Source organism: Pecten maximus, chromosome 11 (assembly GCF_902652985.1).
Source record: "Pecten maximus chromosome 11, xPecMax1.1, whole genome shotgun sequence".
Taxonomy (NCBI): Eukaryota; Metazoa; Mollusca; class Bivalvia; order Pectinida; family Pectinidae; genus Pecten; species Pecten maximus.
The window spans coordinates 39,125,116-39,147,838 of record NC_047025.1 but is presented as its reverse complement, the minus strand read 5'-3'; the positions used below and the strand labels follow the sequence as shown (position 1 = coordinate 39,147,838).

The 22,723-nt window shown below is 35.2% G+C and overlaps 1 protein-coding gene across 1 annotated transcript; it reads right to left on the bottom strand.

Annotated features, from left to right (window-relative positions):
* Positions 1 to 6,698: 6,698 nt before the first annotated feature.
* Positions 6,699 to 8,131, bottom strand: LOC117338598 (galactose-3-O-sulfotransferase 3-like). The gene is made up of 2 exons (XM_033899956.1): positions 8,097 to 8,131; positions 6,699 to 7,963 (listed from the first exon to the last, which is right to left on the bottom strand). The coding sequence occupies exons 1-2, from the start codon at positions 8,129 to 8,131 to the stop codon at positions 6,850 to 6,852; spliced, it is 1,149 nt and encodes a 382-aa protein (XP_033755847.1). The 3' UTR covers positions 6,699 to 6,849.
* Positions 8,132 to 22,723: the final 14,592 nt, after the last annotated feature.

Genomic DNA, 22,723 nt, shown 5'->3' with positions numbered 1-22,723 from the left:
CATGTAACATCTTACTTATTTTCTATTATAACGGCCAAATACGTATCATCTTATAACGGGTCGTATATAGCATGTATAACGTTAGAATAATGTTCTATTATAACGGGCCGTTACAACATATGTAACGACTTACATTGATATTATATCCTTTATTATGAGGTTTGTTGCACACAAATATATTTTTCGCTTATAATACTTCTAGTAATAGAAGTTTAAAATGCAATTCATACATGATGTGAAATAAATGCCGAAGAATTTGAATTCTTACTAACCAAAACAGCAATGGATACGTTGGAAATCCACTTGAAGAATTGTCTAAAATTGATCTGTATTTATAGAAGAACGTTGTAGGTTCCAACACTGGTTTTCATACGGGAGAGATTAAGTCTATTGTAGATCACACTATGAATCTATATAATACATTACTTTTTTTACTTTTTGAAAGTAGTGTCCTTCATGCGCGGGGTTTTGTATAGAATACAATGCATAACTTTACTGTACGTGTGTATCGTCTTGTCACACCAACTAGAGTATCCAGAACTGTTGTTTTGTTGGTATGTTTATTTGAATATTAATTTGCGAATAAAATGACATATTTTTTACAAAAAATACTAATGTTGATGCGGTGTTCCTTTTTATAGTAAAGAGTAAGGAATGGTAAATACATTTATATTTTGTGTATTGGTGATTGACTGATTATTGGATCGTGTATAACATCCATCTGTAGGCCTACATCAGTCTGTGTTATCCAAGCGGTCATTTTCAGAGTCCATTTCGCTAAAATTTAATTTTCTTAAAAGCTTAAACTTATATTGTTGGATTCCGACTTCTTGTCGACAATATTCGCCAAAGTCATCAACCTCAAATCTCATTTCCAGATCGTATTCTAAAAAAGGCCGTTCATGTCAAAAACGAGATACATTTAACGCGTTAGCATTTAATGTATTAAACACATTTAACGCGGTAAATCTTAACACGATGTTTTCTTGGAATTTTAACGCGTTTAATTTTGTTCGTTTAACGCGTTTAAAGTCGTAGCTTTTGTTTTAACGCGTTAAAATGACTAACATAACAGAAACAATCGAATACCTTGTTATAGGTATTTAAAGGACTCGTTAAATTTTAAATGTTATGTTTAACGCGTTAAATGGCACTCGTTTTTGACATGAACGGCCTTTCAGACATGTCTGTGTTGCTACTGGTCACACTGTCGAAGACAGCGTCACTAGATGTATTTATTAAATATAAAGACTTAAAACATGTAGTGTGATATAGTAATGTAATAAGTAAAATTGATGAATATATTATTTGCCTGACCCTTGGGTGTAACCCATGTGTTTACCTGGCCAAAGCGTATTGATTAACTTATTAATAACCAGTCCTTTGGATCCGTGTGACCCTTGTGTTATCTAGCAAACGTATATTGATTGATTTACTTATGTAGTTATCTATTGACCTTCCTAAGTACCTTTAATCCGTTGGCTAGCCATTTCGTATAAGACCATGTACTAATTTTATGTAATAGTTAAAGGTCAAGAACTGATGTCCAACTGGAACACCTTATACCTGTTAACGGCGTCAGACTACCTGGGAGTCAGAGTAACAACATCTATGTTCTGTTCCGGGCTTTCGCCCGGGACGGGACGGGACAGGACAGGACTGACCAGTACACATGAATGTATATATGATGTATATACAGTTAATAAAGTATCAACCACAGAAGAAGGAAACTCGATTTTATTATAGTAGCTACATAATGTTAGTACCTTGTAACAACTGTCATTCCGTAGAGTTGTACTAAATTACGTCCGGTTTCATGATGGAGCACACTGTTACATGTTATACGAGAAATAAACGCGTTATTACGAGAAAGAAACTCGTGTATACGAGAAATAATCTCGTATATACGAGAAATAATGTCGTTATTACGAGAAATAATCTCGTATATACGAGAAATAAACTCGTACATACGAGAAATAATGTCGTTATTACGAGAAATAAACTCGTATATACGAGAAAGAAACTCGTATATACGAGATTTTTTATTTATTTGTTCATGATACCATATAAGTTATTTGTTTTTCAATAGTCCTATTCGGCTTCCGTATTATAGTGAGAACACTGGTAATAATGTATTTCTGGATGGGATGTCAATCGTTAGAGATGCTGAGCACTATTGATAAGGTACAATATGGCATCGGTTCTGCCGTGACTGTTATTTTGATGTCATCCTTAGACGATTGAGCTATAATTCAACCTGAACCTTTTTTTTTGGAAAGTTTCGGTAACCGCGGAGACCAAACAAGCATATCATTTATAACACTTTTGGAATATGTTGGAAGCCTGTGCAGGGACTATATTGAAACTAGAATCTGTGTAGAACGAATTTTTGATTAAGTTTGGTGAAGCAGTTGTAAACCTAGGGCATATATGTTGTTAGGTGTGTGCGAAAGAGTGTTGTGACAGTGTTTTGTATTTGCTTTGTGTATACCTTGCTTGATGGAAATACATGTTTATAAGTTTGTAATGCTGGTTTTTATTCGTTTTGACACCTTATGCCATGCTTGTGACATTGTTTATACGGACAAATACGTTATTGTCAACAATTGATCAAATTGAAAACCTTGAAAATACCTATGTTGACAATGTGTTCCCCAGTCAGTAGCAGACGTCATCCCTGTTGCTCCCACTGACCACCGTGATCCTAGTACTACTAACATGAGATTTATTGATGTATAAGTTGAAAAACAGACAGATTTCTCAAAGACAGTGCTAACAAAAACATTGTCTACAAAACCCGGAGCATGGGCTGGGCGCGTTGATGTTGGAGAGCTGCGAGATCATGCCGAAATAGACCCTGATCAACTTTATATTTTACTAAATCAGCTTGAGGAATGCAGTCCCATACATCAATCTTTAAATCAAAGTAAACCAACACTGTTTGGTGCTGTTAATTTAAAACCATGTGTCCTCTTGGTGTGCAGTAAATACGTCAGAACAGTGACTCTTCGTCTCAGAGCTGCAAATAAAAGGGTTACGTCCCTTTTGAATTTGATTGTTGTCTTCAGAATATTTACATGATTATGTTTTAAAGAATGTAGGACAGAGACTCAGTTATTTTTTTTACGAGCGCCTTTTTGTCCGGCGTCTTGATTACCAAGAGACCAATATAACTGATATTGCGTTTTGTAGCATTCTGGGGTAAAGGACTATACAAAATGAAAGAACTAGGGGTTCACATGGTCCGACGCGTCATCTGGTTCACCTCACGATGACTAGCATCTGCCGTGTTGTTTGCACGTATAGAGGGAAACTACAAACAAAGCCATATTGTTTGGTAAACATCGAAAGCAATGGCAGTGATATCCCTAATTTGATCATCTTACATGTTTAGCTTTTCTTTCCACATCTTATATATGCCTCTTTTTATATAACAAAATAGCAGGTCAGCGGATCAATACCATAACCTTAATAATTTACTTTTATTATTTATCATCTTCTCATACGTCGTAAGTAGAACCTTGAAAACAATGGCGTATTCCCTATAGGCCTTATGTACAGTGAATTGACAAAATTATATTAAACTGTCATTTTACGGTGATTGCTTTTCCCTAGCTTTGTTACTTTATTTTTGTATATTTTGATAAATTTTACACACTTTTACGAACATCTTTTATTCTTTCCTTACGTAAAAATAACATTAGAATAAACATACCAGTTTCTTAGTTTTTCAAGATATAGATATGATAGAATGTTTAGCAGTTTTTGAGCCGTCTGTTGTTCTTTGGACTTACCAAAGGACATTACCGCACAATGTGTTCGTTATTCTACTTGTGATTGCTCTTAAAGTAAATGCACGGAGTGTGCAAATATTGATTCAAATGGGTTCGAAATAGTGTATCTGTATTAAGAACTAGATACCGGTAAATATCTGAACAACGGGGCCATGATTTATTTAAAAGTATGTATGATTAAATGACATGTATTGTAAAAATGTAGCGGTATGAACTACTGTAGTCCCACTGTGGTGTTATTCAGATAGTAAGTAAACACAAACATAATTAAATCAAGCTTTTTGTCTAAGACGAAACATGTTAAATGAATAATAGGGTCATCAGCTCAGTATATGAAACCAATATCCTATACTTATCTTATTCGCTGTTAATTATCATATTCGACCCGTGTTGAGAGCCTTAGCAGTATCTAATGTTGATGTAATACCTGCGCCAGATGTGAATCAAGCTCAGGAGGTTTCATTGGGTGCCTATTACAACAATTCAGAGAGAAATGTACCTCACACAAACGAAAGTTATATGTATTATAAATTGATCCCGTCTAACATAGTGTACTGGGGTATGGACTCTGAAGATTCTTGCAAATAAAAATTAACTAAAACGTCTGTGACTATTGTTACACTGGTTATTGTAAGAGTTTTTTTACCCGCTTTTCAAAAAAAAACATAATTGCGCATGCCTATTATGCTGTGCAACTTCTTTTTCAAGAACATGCTAGAAATAATATGGTGAAAACATAATTGCACGTGTTTCTGGTTGGTACGCGAGGGAATTGTTATGGTGTTGGAAGGTAAATCAAATGTAATAACCTTTCAATTATTTTTGCTGCAAAATCTATCAGAAATTTGAGATATCTTAACACTCCCCCTCAATCTCAGAATGTTGTTCATAAATTATCTTAATGTCCAAATGTTTTTTTGTTTAATTAGTTACCACATTTGGACTATGACCAATCTAACAATGTTGGCAAACGTTGCATCAATTGTGAAGGACATCATGTTGCCTCCTATCCTGACTGTCCTGTGTGTAAAATGGGAATAATAATCAAGGGGTAACTATACCCTGAATGTTTCGTTTCCTAAGGTCAGGACATTGTGCAACAAGTCAGTCGACAACCGGTATTATATCGATGAACAGCTCTTCGATCGACGTATTTGCGGACCAGTCTGCCTGCGGCCCAGATGCTCCCAAAAAAGCAAACCAACCCAAACACAAACAATTCTTTGGAAGAGCCTCCTGCTTGAGTGCTACCCCCAAACCTCCAGAAACAGCCTATAAAACGGACAGCACCACCATATAGCAGAGCATATTAACCATGTAAAAAGTCCATAACTGTTTTATTATATAATCAAAGTATATATGATGAAATGATAAACGTACTCAACTCAAAGTCCAAAGACTCAACGTCCTCTGCCACGTTCTTTTCTTTTAAATATTCCTTAACAAATTTTACAGCCGAGTCTGTCGCTCTTCTTGTGTTTATGGAATCCTTTTCTGTCATTAACTTGTTAATGTTCTCAACGTTTAGAGACGCAAACCGCATTTTTTTTAGGACTCGAATCCGGCGAAACAGCAGACGCAGCCATTTCCTATGCGTTGCTATGGTATTACGTAACTTCCGGTAGGGTATTTCCAGAATCTATTTTTAGCGGAGGTGTTATTAATTGTTTTTTTTTTATATTAACTGGTTTTGCTTTGGAAACCAGTTAATATCGCTATTTATCAAAAGTCACGTGTTAGCGATTTAACCAATGAGAATATGGATAAATACACATTATATAATAATAAGGATGGGCATTGCGTCGATGATAAAAGTTTAGCGACGATTATTAATATCCTTTGTAGGTCCGTCCAGATTCATCTCAAGTATCCGGGCTTTCAAAGTGTAAACTAATCTTTTATATACACTATAAAAATGTACCACGTGGCTACAGAGACCAACCAACCAATTGTTTTCCCATATACTTAAGTGTTAACGTTTTGGAGTATTTCATTCAAATTCTTGAATTCAATATGACAAGTATGGTTTATAACAAAAGTTTAGGGTCTGATATAACACCTAATCAAAAAAAAAAGTTGGGTCCTTCAGCTCAAATTTTCTCCAGGGTAGCCATTTTGAAAAAGGGTGAATTTCGCAGTAAAAATTCTCAAAAATCTTAAATGTTTACCTGTTAATTATTATTACCTGAACTTTTGGGGGAAAAATCAATCGGACTTACGAAATTAGTATCAACATTTATTATTGATAGTTACATATCAGGCTACATATCTATTTTCTCGCTTCATAACATACTGACCAATCAGTGGCTGCCAGACATTTTATCCTTGGCTCAACTTTCTATACACAGGGGCTGTTTCAAAAATCTATTTTTTTCAATTGGTTGGTTGTTCCCTACAGCCTGACACGTAGCTGTTAATAATGAATTAATATTTTCTCGTTTGTGTAGACAGTATTCAGCGACCTATAACTTCTCCAAATGAACGAGGTTTTATGAAACCCCTTGAGCCACTTTATGACAAATACTTATTTATCACTTTGTCTACGATTTAGTGTAATTTTTTTTGTATTTAGATTTATCGAAATAATGATTGACCTTGTATAGCATGTGATCTAGTCCGAGCTCTAGTGTCTTAAAGATTTTGTTACAGATAAAATAAATCGGACGTGACACAACACCTACCTTACACATACAGGTATATGAGATATATATATTTAACCAAAAAACATTCATTTAGTTATAATACCCTCGTTTAACACTGGTGACAAAATCGGGCTAGATACAAGTAAAACATAAAATTGAATGCAGCATATGTATAAAAATCATCCTGTGGTAAACTTTCAATGATTACAAGCACAGGACGTAAATAGATGTCTCTATATATATATATATATGATAAGTGTTTTTCAAAAAAGAACTAACGACCTCTTAATCAACAAGTTGTGCTTTTAGGCAATCTAGGATGTTTTAATATGTTTATTAGATCCCCTCAAATCAGGCGGTACTCCAAGAGATTTAGTCCCTGTTGACATTCTTTCAAAACAATTACTTCCTCTTCAAAGTAGTGGATGTAAATGCTGTTTCTTTTTCAGTATGTCTATATACACAACATCATGAATGTATTGTTTTTTACAGTGTTCTCCTGTAACAATAAATGGTTTGTTCCATGGACTACCTTCGAATGTCATCTCGGTGTTTTGTTGGTCATTTGATATTGAAGACAAACAAAATTGATCATACTTTAGTCTAACTTTCCTGAAGTAAGCCAGTTCATCATAAAAATCAGATTGTTGTCTTTTTATCAGTTCCTTCAATTTGTGAACAAAGAATTCATACAAAAGATCATCTAAATATGCACAGCTTTTATGAAGTTTTGCCTCTTCTGATCCAAACTTCAATCTAGGATCTTCTTCTTTGTTAACACGAAGTTTAGTATATAAGACATGTCTGAGATCCCAGTTTAACATTCTTCGCATCAACACAACGGATTCATCAAGATATTCCAAAACCAAAATCATGTCCATTTCATTTCCGAGTCGGCGTAAATTCTTCTCTATATCGGCGTCATTCTTCTTCAAAAATAGATTTCCTGAAAACCCGTAATAGAAAGACATTCCATTGCACAGATAATCATAACGGCCCGATGAATTCCGGTGTTTTGCTTCTTTTTTCAAATATTCTAAGACCGGATTTTCTCCCGGTATACCTAGCACGCTTTTTGGACGAAGGAATCTAATTTTGGAACTGAAATGGCTAAATGGCTCTCTTACAGTTCCTATGTATTTAGTATCTTTGGGTAAAAGACGGCTAAATTCTCTTCTGTTGTACCTAATATGTGTACACGTTATATCATAAACTCCATTTTCGGGTGGCGGAAAGAAGAAACGTGACGTCAACGAAGAACCACCTGCTTTACGAATACTCGGCAGAGCAAACGTGAGATTCTTTTCGTCGCCATACCGAAGAAATATATTCTGAACAGTGGTACTGCCGGCCTTAGGTAATTTTATAAATGCTATATGATTGACACTCTGCTTGTACTGGGTCTGACTGGAGGATACTTCTCTTCCGAAAACAAAAGTATTCCCGTTTATTTCCCGGTTATCAGCATTGAAGTATCGCTTTAAACTGTAAAATGTCATCAACATGCAGCATCCCAGCAACATGAACCTGAAATACAATGTATGTCTCTGAGAACAGGATAAATACAGATAATACTACTAAACATGCATGAGTTCAGTAAGATTGATATGGCATTTGGTATGTGAAGAATAATGTGCGTAATCCCTTTTTTATGACTTACATCAAGCCGTTTTTGCGAAACCCGTGAAGGATCATTTTCGTACAAATATATGTATTAAGCGTTGTAACCCTGGTAAATACTATCTGCAATATACTCGATCGGATGAGCGTAAGATTAGTAAGCCAGAGGTCGCGTGTTTGATTCCTAGCGGAGGTAGTGATTTAAATTTAATTAATCATGCGCTATGTTACATTGGCCACACGTTGGGCCCCATTTGTAATCTTTGGTATTCGTATTGATAGAAATACCAGGGTTCAGGATTCTTTTATTATATAAAGACCTACAACATATATAACATGATCGTAGAACATTGACCGGAACAATTACAGTATAATTACACGACAATGGTGCACTACGCGACCACGGTTACGACTATGTTATGTAGATATATTAAAGTTACATTTATGAAATTTACATAAAGACAGACTTACCAGGGTTAGTCGTCTGTACTCTCCGTTGGCATGCTGGAGAATAAACAGGGAGCGGGGGACAGGACAAAAAGTCCGTGCAACACTCTCATCCAATCAAACCTCTCTCACACGATGACGTTTGACAAGAGTCCTTGAACGCACGGGGCGTACATGTAGTTGACACATACATGTCCCGAGCGCCCAAGGGCTACAGCGTTATTACGCGAATCTATCAAGTTTTATCGCGTAGAAACTATCACGTTATATCGCGTTATTACGAGAAGCTTTCAAGTAATATCGTCAATTAGTTAAATAAGTCAATGGAACGGTTTCCTATTATCAGATTATAACGATGAGACGTAACTGGACCCCTACTTGTGAGAGATATCAGTTTGTCGACAATTTATCTGACTAACTTTATTGCCAAATAAACGTCGACATGTTTAGGTGATAGCAAAACATGTGATAAGAATTTAGTCATAAACTCAAATGTCAAGATAGAGAAAGTAAATTCAATAGCATGTTGAATAACCAAATTCAATATTTTCGAGTATGAAACAACTTATCGTGATACTTTAAAATCTTTTGAGTTTGAAACTTGCACTGCTTGTATATGTATGACAATGTACACTGTAATACCCAATTATTATCTAGAGGTCATTGCTCGTTAAATAATGTAAAACTTTTTATTACATATTTGGCCTTTACGACATTCAGTGTTTGTACAACTGATGCCAATGAGTAATTACAATAAAACTACTGGGTGAAACGGACCAGGGTGATATAATTATTTATTTATTATTGAAAGGAGGCATTGATGGATAGATAAACGCTGCAACAAACCATCAAACACTTTGTACAAGGTGAACTACTTATCATGTACACGTACACGATAATACACGTAATATCTCTATGAGATATTGAGATATTACGTAAGCGTTGTTAAGAATTCGGAATAATGCGGTGGCAGAGTGGTTAAGGTGTCCCAACAGTATCATTAGCCCTCCACCTCTAGGTTGCGAATCCGAAACCTACATGGGGCAGTTGCTAGGTACTGACCGTTGGCCGGTGGTTTTTCTCCGGGTACTCCGCCTTTCCTCCACCTCCAAAACCTGGCACGTCCTTAAATGGCCCTGGCTGTTAATAGGGTATTTAAGAAAATAAACCAAACCAAATTGGAATAATGCCTTCTTTTATCTTATTAGGAATTCCATACACTGATTAGTGTTGTTATATACAAGATAAATCTTATGTCGTAAACAGCGAACGTGTGTTGGTTCTCTGATCGAAAGCTCACAAAGCTTATATACAGTGTATATATAACTAGTAATGCCGGATCGACCCATTTCCCGCCAGTAAATAAAAGGAAGTTTGGGACATTTTAGTGTTGTTGTCTTTGTTAAGAGGTGTACTCTTGACGTTTCGGGACATGCCAGGTATTGGTTGGTCAGATATGTGTGCATTCTTACTAACTCTCTTTTTATTCAAGATTCACTTAAAGTTGCAGTGCACATATTGACATTAGCAGTGCTTCCTTGATCAAAATAGTCTAGTGTTGTATTACTTATCTTGTGATTTCTCCTAGAAATTTTGACTTTTAAATGCAATAAGCACGTTATTTCCTTGATATAACGCGCTAGTTTTGCGTCAAACGCGTTTTTTTCTGCGATATAACGCGTTAGTTACTGTATTTTCTCCTTCGAAATTGATCCTAACCGACTTCCGTATGTTTTAGACATTTATACTACAGAAAGTTATTAGTTTACATGGTATTTCTGGGATCTTTCTCAGAGGATTGTACAACACACGTTCAAGTGACTAACAGCTCTAATTCTGAATGGGTTACACACAGTATAAATAGAACAAGGTGATGCTGTCGACCAAAATAGTGGAAATTCAGACGGGACGCCGGGAACATCGAAAAGGGACAGGATCTATGGTTAACAATAGCGAGGTGCATGCAACCCAATGCTTTATTTCTTCATTTAAGTTTTGCCTTTCTACGACATTTGGAGAGGTTTCAAAACAGCATGAAACATGAATGTTCTCCAATTTCAATATTCATTAGTATTTACCTGTTGCTTTCAGTGTGACGGCAAACTTCAGGTCCACCAGCATTGTTTACCACCAATCAATATTAGTCAAGAGACAAGATGTTCAATGGGCTAACATTTATCCATACGCAACTGATTATATTAACGAGCATCTCGACAAAGGCAAGAGACTTTGCAATTTCCTTCAATTTCACCTATTTTACTAGTATTGTGTCATATTAAAATAACAAAAACCTTATGAACGTGTCGAGTGAACATATCATGTAGGACATTATGGACATTATTATGGACTCTTTAATATCAGCTGTTTACCTCGACCTTTATTTCCATGGTAACCAGCAAGGTCAGATTACAATTAAGTTATACGATAAGCGTTATGATTTCAATTTCTCAATCGTTAATTTTCTATTTCTAGAATGGAAGAACCCTGCATCCCAAACCTGTAAATATGTCAAAAGTGATTCGATATCTAATGGCTTTTTGTCATTATCACAATTCCCGTGCCAGATGTCGACTCTTGACGGAAACATTAACAACACACGGTTTCGGGAGACGCAGATTGTTGAAAACCAGGGTGAAGGTTTGGGATTGACATTATGGTCCGAGCGTATCTTATAGAAAAATGTGTTTCTTATGCGATAGGAAGTTACACGTACTTGATGATGGATGATATACCGAATGGTACTGTGGTCAGCACGCTATCACTCATTTAACTTGATTCAAGGTTCCGTTGATATGTTCTTCCATTAAAATATCGGGAGAGGCATGTAAAACTTGGTTTGATCTTTCAATTATACATTGAAAGCCTTTTGGCTGGCGAATTACTGTTTTTGCCGCAGACTCAATAGAACTTGAAATCTGTTACAGCACTTTCTTGATTTCCTCAGTAAGATATCGTGGTGAGCCTTGTATAAGTTGTTGGAATTTCATATAAGATCAAATCAAATGTCATAATCGGTTATATATATATCCGTCTGTGCTATTCAAAGGCCGATTAATTTTAGTAAGTCTTTTAATTTCCCTAGTAGAGAATTATATAGAAAGATATTGGAGGTATTTTTTAACCTAGCATGACTAAGTGATTCACCAACGTAGGTTATTAAAACATGAAATACCACTGACCTCCAACATGTGTTACTAAAACATGAATACGATTGACCACCAACATGTGTTTCTAAAATATAAAATAAAACTGACCTCCAACATGTGTTACTAAAACATGAAATACGATTGACTCCCGACTTGTGTTACTAAAACCTTAAATAAAACTGACCTTCAACCTAAGTTATTGAAACATGAAATACAATTGACCTCCAACATCTTTTACTTAAACGTTGAAATACGATTGACCTCCAACATGTGCTACTAAAACATTTAATACCACTGACTTTCAACATGTGTTACTAAAACATGAAATACGATTGATCTCCAATATGTGCTACTAAAACATTTAATACCACTGACCGTCAACATGTGTTACTAAAACATGAAATACAATTGACCACCAACATGTGTTACTAAAACATTAAATAAAACTGACCTCCAACATGTGCTACTATAACATGAAATACCACTGACCTTTAGCATGTGTTGCTAAAACATGAAATGCCAATGACCTCCAACAGGTGTTACGTAAACAGTAAATATGATTGACCGTCGAAGGGATGTCACGTCACGCTCGATGAGATCAGATTTCAAATTTCTAACACAAATAAATGTTTACAAGATATTTACAACAGGGAGTGGTCCAAATGTACAAAAAAAAAACATTTCGAATTAGCTGAAGATTTACCTAACAAAGGGGCAACCTTTAGTGTGAGGTTCAGGGTGTTGTTAATAGATCTCTGATGTTCTCTTTCTTGCTTGTACTTAATGCAGTGTGGACCTGTAAACAATGACTTCGTCGGTTTATAAACAAATTATTGAGGAATCTACACTCATTAGGGAGATCAGAATCGGACAATAGCAGCTTTGAGCGAGCTCCTACTTTACCAAGTAAGAAAACCCCAGATTAAAAAAAAGATAAGCAGAAAGAAAGGAAGATGAGAGCAGAGTCTAACCAAAATACAATGTTTGAGTTTACAGAAAAATACTACCCACAATGAAAGTAACATAACTGTTTAACTCAGCAAGATTGACCAATTGCTGCACAAAGTAGTAAAAGTTGATGACCTGAAAGCAGAGACAATAACATTTGAATTGTTTTCGTTGCAGATCAGTATTATTAAGCAAGAACACAGGGATGAAGTGGTAGTCTGAAAGGCGAAGTCCATGATATGCACGAATATTTTGTATTTCGCTCTTTCGCAATATCGGCTTTTGGATCTTTTCCACTCCTCCCACGAGCCTATTTCATGCGTATTTTGCACTTTAGACCATGATCTTTCCAGTTATGTAAACAGTTTATTTTTGACAACCTTTTCTTTATAGTAACACTATGTTTTAAATATATTTATATCAAATATACCAGCCCTTCGGGTCTCCGGTTAAACAAACTCCGGTATGTAGTAGTATCTGATTTGTCTCCCTTGAATAGAGTCGATTACTTATGTTTCTGTTAAAATTACATTACATGAAAAATGTTACACTTTTAGCAAATTAGTTTTCTTTATTTTGAAAATGATACACTTCTTTGTATTACTACACTGCTAGCGATGCTGATTTCATGAACTGGAACGGGTTGTCTGTCCGTCCGTCTGTCTGTAGACACATCTTGTCCGGGCAACAACTCCTAAGGCGGTGGACACTTCAAACAAATTGAGAGGACCATGTGTAGATATGCATGCAGCTGTTTAAATTCCAAAATATTGGTTGCCATGGTTACTGGTCACTATTCATAGATTTTTCTTGTCCGGTCAATTCCTTAACTAGTGAACCAATTTCCACAAACTTCACGGGAGTGTTTAAATTTTTTTTTTTGTTGCCATGGTAACTGGTCACTATTAACATATTTTTATTGTCCAGACAACTCTTTCAAAACCGGTAGGCCGATTCCAATGGTCATTATTCATAGTTTTTTCTTGTTTGGACAACTCCTCCTTAACTTGGTAACCGATTTTCACAAAACTTTACGGGAATGTTAGGGAACGTGTACAGATGTGTTCTAAATTCCATTTTTGTTGCCATGGTAACTGGTCACTATAAACAGGTTATTATTGTCACTTCTTCTGCCCTGCAGGTAGGACGTAAGAATTGTACCTGCTGCCCCCATTGCATGATCGTAAGAGGCGACTAAATTTGGGATATTATCTTTTCTCTTCTTTCTTAACAACTTCTCCCTTGACAATGCCTCACTTTTGGCCTTTAGTTGAGCGTTCGCCCCCGTGAGGAAGGCTTTGGGTTCTGTCCCCTGGCCGAGACATACCAGAGTCTTTAAAAATGGTAGTTGCTGCTCCTGCTTAGCGCTCAGCATACACGGAGTGGGACGACTGGTTCACCCGTTGTCAGTATAATGTGACCGGGTCGGGTGTGCTGCTGAATGTCTTCAGCAGTATGCTTCAGTGAGGTAGCACTATAAATCAGCAAAAGTTCCGGCCTATCACAAGGAGACTTAACACGAACATACCGCAGCCTCCCAAAACACACATACGCACTCACCACAAACATGCATATCGCACGCACGGGAGGCCGTCCTTAAATGACCTTAGCTGTTAATAGGACGTTAAACAAAATAAACCAAACCAAACCAAACCAGACAACTTCACCAAAACCTGTGGACCGATTTTAACAACACTAATGACTTAATTCTCTTTTTTATGAACAACACATATTCTACCCATTCTGAATTTCAGAAATATGGGCATGCACACGTTATCTTAGTTAGCCTCTTAATAACAGTTCTAGATGTCCATTGACTCTTGCGGTTTGCTGGTGTATCAGTCAGACATCCTGGCGACAGTTCTAGTTTTATCTATCTCAGCTTTTGAATCACTATCTTTTTATACAGAAGCATCAGAGTCATTTATAGATATTGTCTGCACTAGTAGCGATAATCTTATTAGTAAATTATATGTTGGAAAAGCTTCCTCGACCAACAGTTAGATACCACTGTCCAATTTATTATTGTTTCCATATTACAAAGCTACGTAACACTGGCTTTTCGTCCAAGGGAATTATGATGTATTTAGGAGAAAACCCAGTTCAGTTAACTGGAATTTTTTTAATGATTTTGAAGGTTTAAATAATGCTGTAAAAATGCTTAGACATCTTGCTTGCTACTGCTAAAACATGTATCTATCCGTAATAGAGAAGTCACCATCAGATCTAATGAACCCCTCGGCAATCTAATAAATTAGGAAGGTTAATTCGAAAACGAAAACGCGCCCATAAAAAGGGCCAAGCGTGCCTATACTGAACCCCGTAAACCTAACTAATTTAATGCTAAACATAGTGTCAAGCAACTATTGCCCAACTCTGGTAAATGTTGTATACCGCCATTACTTCTTAACGATAGCGTTGTCTCAGATAACTTTGAGAAAGCTTGCTTATTCAGTTATTTCTTTTGAGCCAAGTCTACAGTTGATGACTCAAATGCAAATTTCCCCAACATTAATGACGAATGTAATAATTCCGTATCCAATATTAACATCACAGCTAATGATGTCAGAGATGATATTTTTTACAATAGATTGTTCTAAGCCCATTTGTCCCGACCATAATCCTCGTCTTTTAATAGAACCGGTAAATATTGTTTGTGTGCACTTAAGTAATCTCTTTAAAGAGTAAATTAGTAATTTGATAATTCCCATCCATATGGAAATATGTTAACGTGTACAAAAAGAGATAACACGTCTATATTAACTACATACCTATATCAATGCTTTCGTTAATTGGAAAATTAATGGAAAGGCGTGTTTTCAAATATGTCTATAATGTCTTGCATACTCAACTCCTCCTATTCCCTTTTCAGTCTGAATTAAGGCGCCGTGGTTCACCAACCAATCAACTACTTGCAATCATTCATGATATATATCTAGCCTTAGTTAAAACATGGTTGTGATGTCATCCATTGTTATAACATGAAATATAGTTAAGATAATGTCTACTAGTATCACATACAGCTGTGTCATAGTTGGAATTTAATGTAGAATAGTTAAAAACTATTGCATGCTATAACATCAGATTGATTTTGATTTTGAAAAAATATGAAATGGAAAAATAACACATAATAAAAAGATATATCCATTATATCATCCATTATTCATGAGGAAGTTCACATTCAATAAATCAAGAATTCTAAAGGCACATCGTATTTTTTTCCAAAATAAATCGCAGAAGCCTGACATTTTTGTGTCCGGCTAAAATTTCAATCTTAGAATCGACACAATTCACGGAAATACCACTGAATTTCAGTAATTATGTCATAAAATATATATTCCTTTGATAATCCATTCTATCTTTTAGTGTATTTCTGTTATAAATGTTCCTTAATTGGAATCAAGTTCTTTGTTAGAAAAACATTTTCCCTTTTACTTCGTATAAACAAATTTATTGCCTGTTTGTTTCTATCATCTGTCTTTAGGACTGAGATGACTGTCTGTCCACTTTGCTACGGTATTTCTGAAATTGGTGGTTATGTTGGTCACAAATTTATGCTCTGTTTCCAGCGTTGTTTGATTATGTTCCTGTTCTGAATCGATTGTACACAATTTATATCCGAAAGAAGATCACTTTTGAGGTTAAAACTAATGTTAGTTTTTGTTGCTTTTTCAGAACTTCACAACAGTACTGTGCACAGTCCTCTTTTAAACAGTGAAAAATGACCTGAGTAAATGTTTCATTAGTAGCACCATAGTACCTGTGAAACATTTACAGAATACATGCAAAGCATGATGTATGTTTTTAGTGAGGTATATGTAAACAAAGAAAATAGGTTTCAGAGTGTAACAGGTAAAAGTTTACCTGGTACAGTGGAATCGCTGAACAACAAACCTGTGTAATAGTATAAAAATATACCATGGTGTCTGCAATAGTCCAGAATATTTGACACGAAGTGCTGGGCTATTGCACAGAAACCCATGATATACTTGTTTTATTACATAATCACTAAAACATACTTAGAATCACTGAAATCTCGACTTCCCTGTAGGCCTAAAAGTCGCCATGACTGTCGCCTGGCAGTGTCGACATCTGACGTGACCTAATTCCGAAACGTCACAGGTGTTCAATAATTCTCTGTTGATATTCCTAGGGTTAGTGCAAAGCTTCTCAATAATGACAAAAATGAAATGCATAACTGGTTGCAAAGATGGTTAGTGAATTTTAATCTTCTAAAACAGTAAACTTACTCCGTAGAAAAAACAAACACCTTTCAACCCTACCTTAATTATGACCAATACTAATATCTTTGAAGTTACTTCTCATAAACATTTAGGTATCGATCTCTCTGAAATTGGTCAATGGAATGAGCACAGCAACTATTTAATATCACAGATTTCACCGAAAATAAATATGTTAAGAAAATTTCAATTTTCTCTGAACAGGCATAGTCTACTAACTATTTGATCTGAATAAGCACTTTTCATCAAAGAAATCACCCTCTACTTTCATATCATCTATATCTTCTATTCTTATTGGCACGGGCAACTTCTCTCCCTGAGTTTGTCTGGTTATGAAGAAAATTACAGAGTAACGATGTCCTTCTTTCAAATAGAAATATTAAATGGAGTGTGAGTTAGTTTACGCTTCTGGGAGTAGAATACTATGTAAATTTCAAAACAAAAATCCTAAAATAAACTTTAACTAAAAGCTAGTTAAAATTGAAATTATTCTCAAGAGTTTGAATAGAAGGCTGCTAACACTTGTTAGTCGAATAAGTATAATTCAATCTTTATCAATTTCACAGATTAATCATCTTTTTATTTCTTTATCCAACCCAAGTGAAAGTTTTCTTTTTTTATGGAATTGGAAGACTGATATGATTAAACGAGATGTACTTATTCATAATCATATGAAAGGTGGATTGGATATGATAAAGAGGTATGGTCGTTTTCCGCTTATCCTGACCTAGGCCACGTACAGCGATAGTCTGGGCTAAAAATACAGGTAAAACATCACGTGACCCAGTGATTCCCTCAGTACCAAAATAGATCGTCATGGTCCATTGTCGCGCGGTGTGTTGTGAACGGATTATGTGGTCAATCAATACCATATGAAATAAAGTTAAATCGACATGTTAAAAAGGAACTTTATACCACTCATCCATGTATGCCTGTTGTCGACTCTGCAGTTCATTTAGATTTACTCTGAATGATACGGAGTAAATAGGTTATGATTTCACTCTTTTTTTATCCAAGTGAACATTTTCTATCTCAACATTTCTATCTTTATACTAAATACTTCATATCAAATATTCATTTAATGTTAAAACTATCTTTCAAATACGACCAAGAAAAATCAAAAGGTATCATTCTTAGAAAAAAAATATACATATTAATAAGATACAACTTAGTGATTCGATCTCCAAACCTTCCGGTTGATAATTGATGGTTCTACCATATGAGCTATGCGGACTGACTGGAATGTGAAGTTTATGTTTTCATTTAGAGTCAGTCTAGTTAATGCTAAAATTAAAATGTTTTATCAACTACGTTTTTTCAATTTTTCTATACCAGCGCATCGGAGGACCACTTTTTAAGAATAGGATTTTAGTTGTCTTTTCGTACATAGAATAAAATTAGACATTGTAAAAGTTGGTCTTCCGATGCGCTCTATGCTAAAAAATGATATGAATGCAGGAAAACACCCCTCGAAAGTTGCAAATAGCCCGATGATGCAACTTTACGGTCATTTTATGAAATATCCGTTGCAATTAACAAACAATTTTTTCGCAAATAAGAATCTTTATATGTTATAGATTTATGGTTTTTATTCAAAATCTCAGTTTTTAACATTTATTTTTTTGATTTAAAAAAAAAATTCATTTTGGAAAAATTTGTTTAATGTGGTTGCCTACACCTACCATTAAAATTTTACTGTGGATAGAAAATTTTCGTTTTATTTTCAATGATTATCTAGGCCCTGAAGAGCCGAAATTTTAAAGAAAAAAGATAATTCGTCTCATAGATTATTTTACAATAACTCCGAATATGCTCAAATATGACACTGTCCGAAAAAAAAATACAAAAAAATGTATTTTCAAAGATATCAATATTTGTGGCATACTAATTCAGTACACAAAGAAAATAACACTCTTCGCGAGTTCGATACAAAAAAAAGTATTTTCAAAGATATAAATATTTGTGGCATACTAATTCAGTACACAAAGAAAATAACACTCTTCGCGAGTTCGACACCAACGTGCGGCAGTAAGTAGGCACCAGGCGTAGGCCGGTGGTTTTTCTCCGGGTACTCCGGCTTTCCTCCACCTCGGAAGGCCGTCCTTAAATGACCTTAGCTGTTAATAGGACGTTAAACAAAATAAACCAAACCAAACCAAACCAAACCACCTCAAAAACCTGGCACGTTCTCAAATAACCTTGGCTGTTAATGGGACTTTAAACAAAATAAAACAAAATGTCCGCTCGTCAGTCCGTCTGTCTACCTGTCTGTGCACTCATTGTACATTATCATGCTTTGTGCTTTACTTTGCCTGTAAATATATGTCTTTCCTTCTTATTTAATTAATTGTTGGTTTTCTATCTGTCTGGAGCTTTATTACTATGTGAAAAAAATGGCATTTATGGGTTTTTTTTGTTTTTTTCCCCCTTTTTTATAGATATTTATATAAATATATATAGTGAATTTTAAAAGAATGTTTGTATATATTTGGAATGTTTGCTATGGAACGATTGGTGTTTGCTATGGAAATATTACTATGTCATGTAAAATTTGCTTGGAAAACTAAATAGAATGATTAGTTTCAAAAATGACCGCCAACAGGTGTTACTTAAGCATGATATAAGATTTACCTCCAACATGCGTTGCTGAAACATAATAGATGACTTACCTGTAGCATTGGTTGCGTCTCATGGTCCGAGTAGCATTTGAATACTATTTAAACAATAAAGTTATGGGTTAAGCTACGACTTCCAACGTCGAAAGGTGTAGGTCCGTCCACTTCATCTCCAACGGTTAACAGTTACATGTATCTTGTATGTATCCACGAGACCTATTGTGCCACGTAACAACAGCCTTTGGCGAAGTCGAAATACTGAATATATGAATTTGTAATGTAGACCACTCATAACCAGGCTTGATGAGACTATGTTGATTCATCACCTAGTTTGATGAACATGATTGACAGGTCCTATAAGGGCGAAACAGCTGTAGGATACACCTTAATTATCTCACGGCTCTACTGTGTTAAACTTTTTTTCTTCTAAAGGTTCCAATAGCTTTTGTGCCTTTGATGTTGTAGATAGTACACTGCTGATTGAGTCTATGTTTGTCGTAGCCTGAAAATCACGCTTTAATATATTCGAATAGTTAATGTTCGCAGGTTCTGGAGGCTTTAGTGAAATCTAATATTCAAAATTATTACAATTAATATTATTGTATTGAACTATAGTGCTTTTGAACAGTCACCATCTAGGTATTGAGTACTATTGACATTGTATGCCCTTTGTATCATGTCCTAGAATGCCAAAACAGCTTGAAGATACTTTTTAGGATTTGTGTACGGTTCTACGGTCTTCAACCCTTAATCTGTAAATGAATGGTGCTTTTATTACATTTTGGTCTGTGAAAAATAGAAAATATTTAAACCGATCAAACTTATCAATTGTATTTTCACTGCAGCAATGACCAGTGGAATTATAGGGTTTTGTCTGAATTACTTCCCTGTTGCATAGGCGCAGTAACAATTAACGGGCTACGTTTTATCATCAAGAAATATCTATATCAAATTACACTGTTTACATAAATAGTAGATAAAATATTGTGTTTTAGGAATTCATAAACACTAACTGGAGTTAATAAGTTTCGTTTATTATGTTTAATGTATTTTTAAATGTGGAACTATATTTTGTAGCGTAGTAATATTTTGAAATACGTACTCGATTGGTTGTCATGTCGCCGGATTGGCATAGTTACTTTCCAGTAGATAGGTAAAGAAAAAAATTATAAAGGCATCTTGATTTCTCATTCGAAATATAATAAAAAGGAAATAAAATGGTATAACCTTAACCAGTTAGGAGACAGAATTTCACCCATCATTTTGTCTATCTTTTTACTGAACAACTTGACGTATCGGACCACATATGGTGAACATCTTAGGGATACATACTACAGTATGATATATGTCTACATGTTACCCAGTATTAGTTCAGATCGTACTAGGACTATGATGCTGACGGCTTGCTTTATAAAAGGACAACCTTGATGGCCTGATGTTAAAATATCTTTTCAGCTTTTGAGAGCTTATGTTGTCACTACGGCGTCGGCGTTGGTGTCAGCGTCGGTGTTGTTATTTCAAATGTTAAGTTTTTGGTGCAAGTGTTGAAACGTATGAATACATCACTTTATAATTGTACTAGGGTGCTGATAATTGGCAATAGAGTCCCTATGGAGTTAAACTATCCCCTGCCGGAGTTAAACTAAAAGATTTTTTGGGAAAAAACAGATTTTTCAAATTGTTGGACTTGATGGATTTTTTTTTAAAATCTGTGTGTTGAAAGGCATAGTAATTTATGGTAATATGGTCCCTGTGGGGATTAAACTATCCCCTGCTGGAATTAAACTAAAAGATTTTTAAGAAAAAAACAGATTTTAAAAAAAAGATTTTTGGCAAGTAATTAATTGTTATGGCTATTAACAGATCACTTTATGATTGTACTAGTGTGCTGGTATTTGGTAAAAGAGTCCCTCTTGAGTTACACTATCCCTTTTTGGAGTGAAACTGGAAAAACAATATGAAAATTCAAGGGAGACAACTCTCATTAGGATAATATTTTATCAAAAAATTGAAGAAAAATGTCCAAAAGCAATTACATTAAATAGTGTAGTTAATATATTTATTCAATCTACAACAGCATAGCTTGTCTCCCGAATGTTTGTCAATAAATAATTTACAGATATATATAAATTGGTATGGCTTTGAAAATTGCATGAATACACAAAACGCAATCTGATCAAGTACGGTAAACAATATGAATATTATTAATGCAATTTGCGAAACCATACCAATTAGTATATATTATAATAATGTATTGACAAACATTTGCGAGACGAGCTATGCTGTTCTCCAACAGCTCTTGTTTTATTTTTTTTAACATAACGCCGTAACAAAATGTATGATGGATTATCTATCGTAATTCTTTCAATTACAGCCATTTTAAAAAAAATACTCTGGATGTATGCACGATTACTAAGATATATCTCATTGTAATGAAAATCTACTCAGACAATACGAATTTTTTCATATGGGAATGGCGGGATTAACGTTACAGACACATTCAAAAGACAATCAAATCATTTAGAGGAGATAAATAATTTCTCCCCATCTGATCCTTATTTCTGACGTATACAATTACTCGGAACATTTTTTGTTTAATTCTTACTAAAACATTTTACCTCTCGTTGATTGCCACTAATAATCCCTTTTAATGTCAATTATCACTTGGTATAACACTATCTACATTTCATGGGAGCTTTATTACATAAGTTAATGCCGCCATTCTTAGAGATATACATGCAGAACAAAAACATTTAGAGCATCATGCAAGACGTAGCAAAAGAAAGTTCAATCAACAAATAGTACATCCATGTGGCCTTTTATAAACTAGTATTATGAAATAACACAAATATACCAATTAACTATAAAACCAACGTCCTTAACCCTAGCCACTTCCGTAACCCCTACATCTGTATCTTTACCTCATCCCCTATCTTAACCCCATATCAATACCCACCCCTATCATTACCCACCCCTATCATTACCCACCTCTATCATAACCCACCACTAATCGTTACCCACCCCTAACATAACCCACCCCTATCATTACCCATCCCTATCATAACCCACCCCTATCATTATCCACCCCTATCATTACACACTCCTATCATTACACACCCCTAACATAACCCACCCCTATCATTACCCACCTCTATCACTACCCACCTCTATCATTACCCACCTCTATCATTACACACCCCTATTACCCACCCCTATCACTACCCGCCCCTATCATTACCCACCCCTATCATTACCCACCTCTATCATTAC